Source organism: Episyrphus balteatus, chromosome 2 (assembly GCF_945859705.1).
Source record: "Episyrphus balteatus chromosome 2, idEpiBalt1.1, whole genome shotgun sequence".
Classification (NCBI taxonomy): domain Eukaryota; kingdom Metazoa; phylum Arthropoda; class Insecta; order Diptera; family Syrphidae; genus Episyrphus; species Episyrphus balteatus.
This window is the reverse complement of record NC_079135.1, coordinates 74855456-74867865: the sequence shown is the minus strand read 5'-3', so window position 1 is coordinate 74867865 and position 12410 is coordinate 74855456. Positions and strand designations below refer to the sequence as shown.

Genomic DNA, 12410 nt, shown 5'->3' with positions numbered 1-12410 from the left:
TCATCGAATGCGACATCAAAAGAAAGGTCTTGTTAAGCCCCATTTATATCTGAAAACCAAAAGATTTTTAGACGTCTAGTTGCTGAGTTATTTGAATCCAAACATTTTTTTTCATACTTTCGGAGGCAGATATCTGTAGACCAATGTCTCGAAACAAGTTTCAGTTTACAGATATGAGTTCACAGTGAACAGGGGTATTTATTTAGGAAAACAAAATTAAATAATTTTTTTTTAAGGATTTTTGAGAAAAAATCAAGGCTAACCCCTTGCCATAAAAAAATGCATTTTAAAAAATTCCCTCAAAATTCATCGAATGCGACATCAAAAGAAAGGTCTTGTTAAGCCCCATTTATATCTGAAAACCAAAAGATTTTTAGACGTCTAGTTGCTGAGTTATTTGAATCCAAACATTTTTTTCATACTTTCGGAGGCAGAAATCTGCAGACCAATGTCTCGAAACAAGTTTCAGTTTACAGATATGAGTTTACAGTGAACAGGGTATTAAACAAAAATTAAATATTTTTTTTTTTTTTTGATTTTTGAGAAAAAATCATGGCTAACCCCTTGCCATAAAAAAATGCATTTTAAAAAATTCCTTCAAAATTCATCGAATGCGACATCAAAAGAAAGGTCTTGTTAAGCCCCATTTATATCTGAAAACCAAAAGATTTTTAGACGTCTAGTTGCTGAGTTATTTGAATCCAAACATTTTTTTTCATACTTTCGGAGGCAGATATCCGAGACCAATGTCTCGAAACAAGTTTCAGTTTACAGATATGAGTTCACAGTGAACAGGGGTATTTATTTAGGAAAACAAAATTAAATAATTTTTTTTTAAGGATTTTTGAGAAAAAATCAAGGCTAACCCCTTGCCATAAAAAAATGCATTTTAAAAAATTCCCTCAAAATTCATCGAATGCGACATCAAAAGAAAGGTCTTGTTAAGCCCCATTTATATCTGAAAACCAAAAGATTTTTAGACGTCTAGTTGCTGAGTTATTTGAATCCAAACATTTTTTTCATACTTTCGGAGGCAGAAATCTGCAGACCAATGTCTCGAAACAAGTTTCAGTTTACAGATATGAGTTTACAGTGAACAGGGTATTAAACAAAAATTAAATATTTTTTTTTTTTTTTGATTTTTGAGAAAAAATCAAGGCTAACCCCTTGCCATAAAAAAATGCATTTTAAAAAATTCATTCAAAATTCATCGAATGCGACATCAAAAGAAAGGTCTTGTTAAGCCCCATTTATATCTGAAAACCAAAAGATTTTTAGACGTCTAGTTGCTGAGTTATTTGAATCCAAACATTTTTTTTCATACTTTCGGAGGCAGAAATCTGCAGACCAATGTCTCGAAACAAGTTTCAGTTTACAGATATGAGTTTACAGTGAACAGGGTATTAAACAAAAATTAAATATTTTTTTTTTTTTTTTGATTTTTGAGAAAAAATCAAGGCTAACCCCTTGCCATAAAAAAATGCATTTTAAAAAATTCCTTCAAAATTCATCGAATGCGACATCAAAAGAAAGGTCTTGTTAAGCCCCATTTATATCTGAAAACCAAAAGATTTTTAGACGTCTAGTTGCTGAGTTATTTGAATCCAAACATTTTTTTTCATACTTTCGGAGGCAGAAATCTGCAGACCAAGGTCTCGAAACAAGTTTCAGTTTACAGATATGAGTTCACAATGAACAGGGGTATTTATTTAGGAAAACAAAATTACATAATTATTTTAATGATTTTTAGAAAAAATCAAGGCTAAACCCCTTGCCGAAAAAAAATGCATTTTAAAAAATTCCCTCAAAATTCATCGAATGCGACATCAAAAGAAAGGTCTTGTTAAGCCCCATTTATATCTGAAAACCAAAAGATTTTTAGACGTCTAGTTGCTGAGTTATTTGAATCCAAACATTTTTTTTCATACTTTCGGAGGCAGAAATCTGCAGACCAATGTCTCGAAACAAGTTTCAGTTTACAGATATGAGTTTACAGTGAACAGGGTATTAAACAAAAATTAAATTTTTTTTTTTTTTTTTTGATTTTTGAGAAAAAATCAAGGCTAACCCCTTGCCATAAAAAAATGCATTTTAAAAAATTCCCTCAAAATTCATCGAATGCGACATCAAAAGAAAGGTCTTGTTAAGCCCCATTTATATCTGAAAACCAAAAGATTTTTAGACGTCTAGTTGCTGAGTTATTTGAATCCAAACATTTTTTTTCATACTTTCGGAGGCAGAAATCTGCAGACCAAGGTCTCGAAACAAGTTTCAGTTTACAGATATGAGTTCACAATGAACAGGGGTATTTATTTAGGAAAACAAAATTACATAATTATTTTAATGATTTTTAGAAAAAATCAAGGCTAAACCCCTTGCCGAAAAAAAATGCATTTTAAAAAATTCCCTCAAAATTCATCGAATGCGACATCAAAAGAAAGGTCTTGTTTAGCCCCATTTATATCTGAAAACCAAAAGATTTTTAGACGTCTAGTTGCTGAGTTATTTGAATCCAAACATTTTTTTTCATACTTTCGGAGGCAGAAATCTGCAGACCAAGGTCTCGAAACAAGTTTCAGTTTACAGATATGAGTTTACAGTGAACAGGGTATTAAACAAAAATTAAATATTTTTTTTTTTTTTTTGATTTTTGAGAAAAAATCAAGGCTAACCCCTTGCCATAAAAAAATGCATTTTAAAAAATTCCTTCAAAATTCATCGAATGCGACATCAAAAGAAAGGTCTTGTTAAGCCCCATTTATATCTGAAAACCAAAAGATTTTTAGACGTCTAGTTGCTGAGTTATTTGAATCCAAACATTTTTTTTCATACTTTCGGAGGCAGAAATCTGCAGACCAAGGTCTCGAAACAAGTTTCAGTTTACAGATATGAGTTCACAATGAACAGGGGTATTTATTTAGGAAAACAAAATTACATAATTATTTTAATGATTTTTAGAAAAAATCAAGGCTAAACCCCTTGCCGAAAAAAAATGCATTTTAAAAAATTCCCTCAAAATTCATCGAATGCGACATCAAAAGAAAGGTCTTGTTAAGCCCCATTTATATCTGAAAACCAAAAGATTTTTAGACGTCTAGTTGCTGAGTTATTTGAATCCAAACATTTTTTTTTCATACTTTCGGAGGCAGAAATCTGCAGACCAAGGTCTCGAAACAAGTTTCAGTTTACAGATATGAGTTCACAATGAACAGGCGTATTTATTTAGGAAAGCAAAAGTATGCATATTTTTTTTGATTTTTGAGAGAAATATGAAGGCTAACCTACCGAAAAAAAAAATTATAATTTTTTTTGTTTTGATTTTCTCCAAATTCATCGAAAAGTCTAAAAAAAATTACAGAATAGTTTCTTTAATTTGTATTCATTACCAATCTTTTTAATTTTTTTTTATTTTATTTATATTTTATAAATTGTAGGTATTTATTTAACAAAAATATATTAAAGCCAATCAATTTTTTAATGATTTTTACAGGATTATATTGGAGATGTACGCTACCGATAACGTTAAACCTGTTACTTACTCTACGACATTGAATATGATTTTAATATCAAAACAGCTTTCCCAATCGAAATATTACGACTACAGATTCCCAATGTAAGTATTTCTTTAAAGTCTTTCACTTCTTTTGGTGTTGAATAAATTTACACATACAAATTTCAATATTTCTTACAGTCCAGTAAATTTTGCTCGAGTTGGAGCTGACATAGTTGAAAAACTCATCGAAACGATATCCATATTTGAAAAACAATATAGATTCAGTTCAAAATCATCAGACTCCAATGAAGAGAGTATTTTTAAAATCAATACTCAATGTATAGAGAACGACGTAATGGATATTGATTTATCTGAAAGTTCCTTAAGCTCCTTCCATACAATCATGAGTGCAGCTAGAATAACCGCAAAAGCCTTAACAAGATTTATTGAGTCGATAGATAGCGCTGCTCCAATTACTGGAGCTTCAATTGATCCTAGTTTAACATACGAAAACCTACAGCTTACTAATCGTAAACGACTTCCTGGACTTCGATCACTGAATGAAAACGAACTTTTCACTCTAGCCTATATGCAAAAGCATTGTAGTACACCAATTGCAGACAAGGACTATGCCAGAATAAAACCACATGTTGAGAAAAAACTTGCGGAAATGTATTTGTAAGTAGTCATACCAAAAAAAAAATACTTTTGAGTTATATAATATTGTATTTGCATTTATTTAAAGATTCAATGCCACATGGAGACATATTCAATTCCTACCAAGGTCATCAAGTTGTTCTGTTAATGAAAATACATGCACAAATATTTTATAAGAATACAAAATTTTGAAAATGGTCAGTTTAAACTATTGTTTATTATTTTTTTTTCTGGTTTTAATTTAACAAAAAAAATGTCTACAAAAAATTTTTAAGTTTTAAGTTATTTTATTATTAAAATTATGTAGTTTTTAGGTATTTAAAAAAAAAATTGTTAATGTATTCATAGAATTTAACTATCAATATTATCAAAGTCGCTACTAGGTATTAAGTTGTCTTAATTAAAATAGGGTAAGAAGAAAATGGCCATTTATAAAAATCTAAGTTGACTGATATCCAATTGGAAATTGAATAAAAAAGAAATATAAACAAAAAAAAATTCTTTATTTCAAAAAAAAAAAAATATATGTAAAGTGCTGTTTCATTTTTAGAATTAAAATTATTTTTTTTTTTTTAATTAGTAAAAAAAAAAGAATGGAGACATGAAAGTGTTCTGCTTCTTCTTTCGGATAAGGTAAGTTCGTATAATCGAAGGGCTTTTCTAGAATGTGCTAGTGAACTTTACATTTTTCAATACCTTTTTTAAGAGCAAAATATGTAGAATACGTCAGAAAGCAAGAACGTTAAAAGCTTGTTTAAGTGCATATTTAGGAACATAGTTCTCTGTTTTTATCAGTTGATTCACGGATCCAGCTTTAGTCTGTAGAACAGTCATAATTGATATGACCACATATCAACAATAAAACACATTTATAAATATTTTAATTTATTTTTTCATAGAGGAATGTGTGGATTGATTTTTATTCGCAGCGATTTTTAACGGTTATAAAACATTTTATAATCTTAACAACGGTATTTAATAATAATAATAATAATATATATATCTAATATATATTATTTTTGTTTTTAAATAATAATTTACATTATTCTTTTTATCCAAAAAATGTATTTGTTATATTTTTTTTTTCTGGCGCTTAATTTTTATAATAAATTTATTTATTTTATTATATTTAAATATTTATAAATTGTATGCTTTACGCATTATTGTATTCTCATTTTATTTTATTTATTTTTGGTAATTTGTTGTTTTTTTTGTTTTGTTTTATTTTTTTACATAAATAAATTTAATAAAAATATATTAAATAAATTGATTAGTTTATATTTTATAATTTCGTATTTTATCTAGATTCATAATTATTTATTTATTTTTTAATTATTTTTTTTTTTATCGAATGCACTTTCTTCACGACGAATTTTATAGTATCAATGTTTGTTTTTAAAAATTATTTGTTATTTCTTTTTTTGTTTGCTTTGTTTTTTATAAATCTATCGCAAAAGTTTGACGAATTTTTCCGACTGTTTGATTTTTGTTTTTATTTTTCGTATGGTTGTTCGTTTATTTTTGTTTATTTTTTTTTTTCAAACTTTACTTTCAATATACAGCTGAAGTATGCTGCCAAATTATTAAATTATGTATTTAAGTTTCATGCGAAATACATCGTTAAAGATTTTTTTTTTTTATTTGTTTGAATGTTTAGTTGTACGCAATCTAGAACCGATTTTTTTTGTTTGTTTGTTGTATTGCTTTCTAAATTCTCATGAACCATGTAGTTAGATTGAATTTTATTCATTTATTGGTTAGTATAATAACTATTATGATGCGTATCAGTAATGCATGTTTCTTTACTAGAAATGTTGTTATTTACTACAAATGATTTTTTTTTTTTTGTCAATAGGTTATGATTTTGAAATTGTTTACCAATTAATTTGCAATGCAATATATTTGAAATTAGATTTAAAGGCAATCGGATTAAATAAAACAATTTATTTTTTATAAAAAAAAAATGAAAATATTTATTCGACGAATGAGAATATAATTTAAAAAAGGTTTATCTATCCTTTTGTTATCATTTTTGTTTTTTTTTTTATTTTTTATTAAAATTTGCATTTATTGTTAATTAATTTTTTGTTTAATTTTTTAAATTAATATTTACTACTATTTCCAGTCTTTGAATAATAAATTTGTTGCTAATGATAAGGTTTATTTTATTTTGTATATACATTTACAAATTGTAAACATATACATATATACAAATAAATACATATATATATGTTTATTTCTGCGCTCGTCAACGATACGGATTTATCGGCATTTTAATTTAATTTTTATTTTAATCCAATTTATGAAAACGTATTGAAAAATTAAATTAACGTTTTTTTCTTCTTTTTGTTTGTTTGTTGTTTTTTGACATCCGTAAGTGAAGCCAAGCTTTTTTCTTTAAAAAAAGTGCTAGAGTTATTGTGTAGTTGTTTGCTTTGAAATATTCATATTTTTTTTTTTTTTTTTGAAAATTCTAAGAAAATCATGATTTTGGCGTTTTTTTTTAATAATTTATAAATTGTTTTTTTTTTTTTTTTTAATTTTGTTTGCTCTTCGTGTGTTTGATGTGTTTTATTTTTGTTTTTATTTTGTAAGCTAATTAAACAGGTATTAAAAAGTCGTTAATAAATTGATTAAGCAATATATTTTTTTATATTTTAAGATTTTTCTAAATTAAAATAAAAAATATATGTGAAAAGAACCTATAATATTGTAATAACTTCTATTAAATTTAATAAAAAATGATTTTTTTTTATTTGAAAGATAAACGGTTTTAGTAACTCAGATGATGGCAAAACCCAAAAAGAAAAAAATTGTAAGCAGAAGGTTATTTTTGAATATTTCTGCTTTAATAATAAACAATAAATTATTTAAATATGGTGTTTTTGCGTTAATTATAAAAAAAAATTAAATTTTCAATATATTTCGTTTAGCCATCACCTATTCATTAGTTGTCAAGATTCTTCTCTTTACATTATTTACAATGAATTTTGGATACTGAAAACAATTTTGAAAAAAATTCAAATCAGTGTTATAAATCCAAAAATCAAAACAAATTGCATCGATATGTTGATTTCATTCCTAAGAAAAAAAAAAAAAAATAAACTTAAACACAAATCTAATTCACAAAAATTAAGAAAAATTATTAACAAATATACAATTTATGTAAAAAAAAAATACAATGGTAAAACTTCAATTGATATGCATTTACGTACGAAATTTTTTTTATAGTTTTTTGTTCTATATAATACTATGTAACCACATTTTTTTAAACAAAACAAAAGCAAGCAATTTTTTTAATTCATTAACGATTTGATAATAATTTTTGTTAAATATGTATAAATAAAGAAAATGAAAACTAAAACACAAATTATGCTAAATCTATATACATTTTTTACAATACTTTTTTTTCTAAATTTAATTCTAATATTTAATCTGAATATTATTTACAACTTTTTTATTTTGTTTTTTGTTTTTTTTTTTTTTATATTTATTTATTAACTTCTGAAAAAATATATATTATTTATATTTATATGTTTATGTATATTTTATAAATTAATTCATAATCTATTTGTAAGCGTTTTTGTTTGGTTGTCATTTTTTTTTTGTTTTTTTTTATTTAAGTTTTTTCTTCTTTTTTTTTTGTTTTACTTTTTGAGCTTTTCTATTTTAAGAAGAAAATTAATAATATTCTACTGAATTTGTTACAAAACAAAACAAACATTAATACAAAACAAAAATATTAAAATTGAATAATTATTATATTTCTATTACATTATTATAAACAAAGTAATATAATTAATGTATTTTTTTTTCCTATTATGAATTTGCAAAAATGGGTGGATAACTCTTGAAATGTCAAGGAATTTACATTTATATAATTTACCCTTTTCCTGTGCAAATATATTCTACATTAAAACTACTACCGTGTTGATCTCCTATTAGCATGCAGAATAATATTTATACTAAAAGGATAATTTATTTAAGAAAAATTTATATTAAAACTACAAAATATGCAAATTAAAAGAATAAATGAAAAAAATTTAATTAATATCTGCGTTGAGCTATGAAACGAGTCTACGGACGGAGTGAAATTGGTCAGTTCGTTACAACACCGTGAACCAGAAACAAAATAAATATTGTATTTTTAATTAACAATAATAATAATGGAACATCTAGTTTTATTTTTGTAGTAAAACTAAACTAACTTTTAAAAAAGAGTTCTGATGTAAGAAAATCGTTTTAGCCAATATCAAGTTTTTTTTTTTTTGTTACTACAACACGAAGTTACTTATTAAAAAAAATATAAAGAAAACTATACACAAATCTATTTAGAAAATATCTTGAAAAAAATGAGCTCTAGAACACCACTCACCAGATTTGAATATGATTGATTTGTTCACTTAATTTTTACCAATTTTATTGATTTGATGATTTCCTTTTATTTAATTATCTTTTTTTCAATCATGTTTTTTTGCACTTCAAATGAATTTTCTTACACAAGATTATTATTTTAAACCCTTTACACAAATAGATACACTTTCGTTGGAAAATTATACTCGAAGGTGAAACGGTCGATATTATTAAAAATTGCCCAATCAGTTGGCTTTGAGAAAATCTTATATTATTCTTGCTTAGATTGATAAACTGAGAATATTTTTTAAAAAGTTGGGTTTTCCATTTCCTTTGTAATTTAAAACTTTAGGGAAACAGTAAAGAAAAAATATTTGTGTTTACAAAATTTTTCATGGAAAAAATATGAAAAAAAACACAACAAACTAAAAAAAAAATTTTTATTTTGAGATTTCATACAATACAAAAATTAGAAGACAGAAGACTTTTAAAAACTTTTATTTTAAGGAGAATCGACTTGAAAAATTAAAGTGTAAAATATTTTTTACACTTTAATTTTTTCAGTCGAAATTTGCTGAAACATACCAGATTTTTTAGATAAGATATTACGGGTGTTGGTTTAAAAAAGGTTAAATTATTTATTTTATTCGATACCATTTTTAATAAAAATTTAATTTTCGTAATACACCTTTCCCAAGTACCGGATTTTCGAATTTTATATTTAGATTCACAATCTTGTATCGGAAGAATTCTGATAGAATTATTTTTACTTATTATAGGGTCATACAAAAGTAGGCCTTTGATAAAAATAAGTTGCATGATTTCTCTTTGTCAAAATTGTTATACCCGTTTTTAGGTAAACACAATTTTTCTCTAGTTAAAGAACAGATTTTTAGATTAATTCCATCCTTTTCATATCAAAATAATCCTTTTGTTAATTATATTTATTTTGTTAAACTTTTTGCCAACTTTTCATTCATATAGAAGTAAAATTCAATAAATTTGCAAATCAAATTCATCTTCTGAAAATCCAGTTTTGAACCTATTAGTTCTTATTTTTAATTTATTTACATAAAAAATGTAGAAATTGATGCTCTATGCTGGTAACATTTTACTCAACATTTTTATGGTTAACATATCTTTTACAGTTAAAATTCAGATTCGTCTGTTCGTGACAGTGGAGAGTCCAATATAAGATTTTTTTCCAGATTTGTTTGTTTATTTAAACTGCGAACACTCTTAAATTCATCAAGATGGATGTCTTCAAATATATAACTATACAAATTTTGATTCGTTATACAAATTTTATTTTAACATTTTTCTTATCCATGAGTAAATTTTCAGAGCTATAGAAACCATTCTCTAAAAGCTACCAATGGAAATTGATGCATAAAAAACGTCATGAAAAAAATTGAGCCGGACAAGTAATTTCAATTTTTGTGATCAGATTGATTCTGGAAACATGTCAAATTCCATCCTTAACTTCGATTACCATTCCCTTACTAATACAAAATAAGATAGATAGAAGCAGAGAAATCACAATGAGTAAAAACGCTTGTAGCTGTTCCTCCTAGCAAAGTAGATAACAAAATGCAAAAGCTTTTTAAGGAAAAAAAGAAATTTTCAATACTTTGTGACTGCAAAACAAAACAAAAAGAAAAATAAATAAAATAACAGAAAAAAAGAAAACTCAAAAACATTAATTTTTTTAAATAATTTTTAATTAATTTAATTTCTTTCATTCTTACTCATGTAAAAATTAAACAATTCAAAACGAATTTTCTTAACTTTACTTAAAACGAAAATAACAATATCGGATTAAAGCAGTACCAGGAAATTATATTTTTACATAGTATGTATTTTACAGTTTATTTTTTTTTAATTGATTTATTGAGTAAAAATACAAAACCGATTTATTGGAAATTATTAATTAAATTGATGAATTGAAAAGAAATATAATAATATATATAAGCCAAGAAAAAAAAACAAGTAAAATAATAAAAGAGATTATTTTTTTTTAATATTTAAATTTATATTTACATTTTTTACAATATTATTTTCTACAATATAATTTACATATTAATATGTAGTTTATATATTTGAACACATTTATAGTCCACAAAATATCGGTTGTGGCTTCATTTTATGTAATTTTTTGTTTGTTTGTATTTTTTTCTTTTTTGTTTTAAATAATTATATTGATATTTTTTTTTATTATTTGCAGCAAATTTGAAATAATTTATAAAAAAAAAAATTGTCAAAAATTATAATGCATAATCAAATCAAGGAAGAAAATATTCATAATATACATTCATACATTAGTCTAAATAAAAATTAAAGTGGATCACTTGGGGGTAGTAGTTTTAAGTCTTCGTACTTATAGGTATAAATATTATAGTTATAATACAGAATGTAAAATTAAACTTAACATAAGATTGTATCACCTTAATAAAGAGCCTTAATTGCTTTGCCAACCACTATTTTTGTTTCGACTTAATTTTTTTTTTTTATTTTTATAATTATATAAAATCCAAAAATCCACCACAACTTTGCACATTTGATTTACCCTATCTATCGTCAGGTATACAAACTTAACAAAATAATTAATTAAAAAAAAATTAAATAATTAAAATTCAGTAAAAATACTATGTAAATTTAAATCTACAGTTTTTTTTTCAATAAGATATCAAGACGAGATAAATTTACATTGAATACTCTAAACAACATTCCTTTTTTTTTCTTTAAATAAATTATTCTAGGTTTTTTTAAATTTTTGTTTTCTAGTTTTTTTTTTTCTTTTTTAATTTAAAATTTAAATAATCTTTATTTAATTTTATTCCCAAGCCCCGCGATATTTTTAAACTAACATTTGCCCTATTGTATTAATTTTATTGTATTCTTTTAATTGATTTAATTTCTTTAATACGTTTTGGATTTTGGGCAAATTAAGATAGTATTTCTGTTTGTTATTTTTTTGCTTTAATTTAATTTTCTTATTTTTTTTGTAATTTAATACCAGCGTTTCTTAATTTTTTTTTTTTTTTTTGTTTATAGAACCTACAAATTGAAATTGATGGAAAGATAACATTTTGTAACGCACATTTTGTTTTGTTATATTTTTTTTTTTTTTGTAATTTTGTATATTTTCGAAACTAATTGACTTTTATTGAGAAAAAAGCTAAAAAAAAGAGACTGAAAAATATAAAAAAGGAAAAAAAAATGTATCTAAATATTTTTGTTTATGTCAATTTTATTTGATTTCAGGTTTAATTTTTTTTTTTATTTTTTAAATTTATTCTTTTTACATTATTTGAAGTATAATACTAAAATGTATTAAAATTTTTATAAACTATTTTATTATTTTTTTGTTTTTACTTTCATTATCTACACTTATGTATACACGATTTTTGTTATTAAATTTAATTTATTAAATATTTTATTGGTGTTATGTTACAAACATAATTCAAAATAATTTTGTGTTTTGAAAATAAAAATAAAAGAATTAAATTCATAAACTTTATGTGATATTAAGGTACACAATATTATTGATTTATATCATTTACAATATTTTTTTTTCTGGTTCTTTGAACGGATTTTATAGTTTTTTTTTATTCCAGTTTAAATTTCCTTGTTGTTTAATTTTTAAAAATTTTGTTTAAATATTTCTCCAGTAAAATTCACATATTTATTTTGAGTATCCAATCCTGTTTCATTTAATAACATTTTTACTCATTAAAAAAAAATTATTCAATTCAGAAAATAAAGTCTAATAAAGCGCAATTAAACTGTAAATAAAATAAAAAATGATAAAAAAGTTAAACTCAAAATATTATAGCTTTATTTACACTTTTTACATGATTTAATATGAAAAATACGTCCTTTTATTTCCTTTTTGTTTTTTTATTAC

General features: G+C 23.9%; 1 protein-coding gene across 3 annotated transcripts in view; it reads left to right on the top strand.

The window, feature by feature from the left end:
- LOC129908446 (protein gone early) overlaps positions 1–4619 on the top strand; it is a 77458-nt gene extending 72839 nt beyond the window's left edge. For all 3 annotated transcript variants that reach the window (XM_055984913.1, XM_055984912.1, XM_055984910.1), the window contains 3 exons: positions 3491–3613; positions 3692–4171; positions 4239–4619. In XM_055984913.1, the coding sequence (XP_055840888.1) occupies positions 3491–3613; positions 3692–4171; positions 4239–4326 (691 nt within the window). In that variant the 3' untranslated portion in view covers positions 4327–4619. The remainder of the gene's footprint in view (positions 1–3490; positions 3614–3691; positions 4172–4238) is intronic.
- The last annotated feature ends 7791 nt before the right edge of the window (positions 4620–12410 follow it).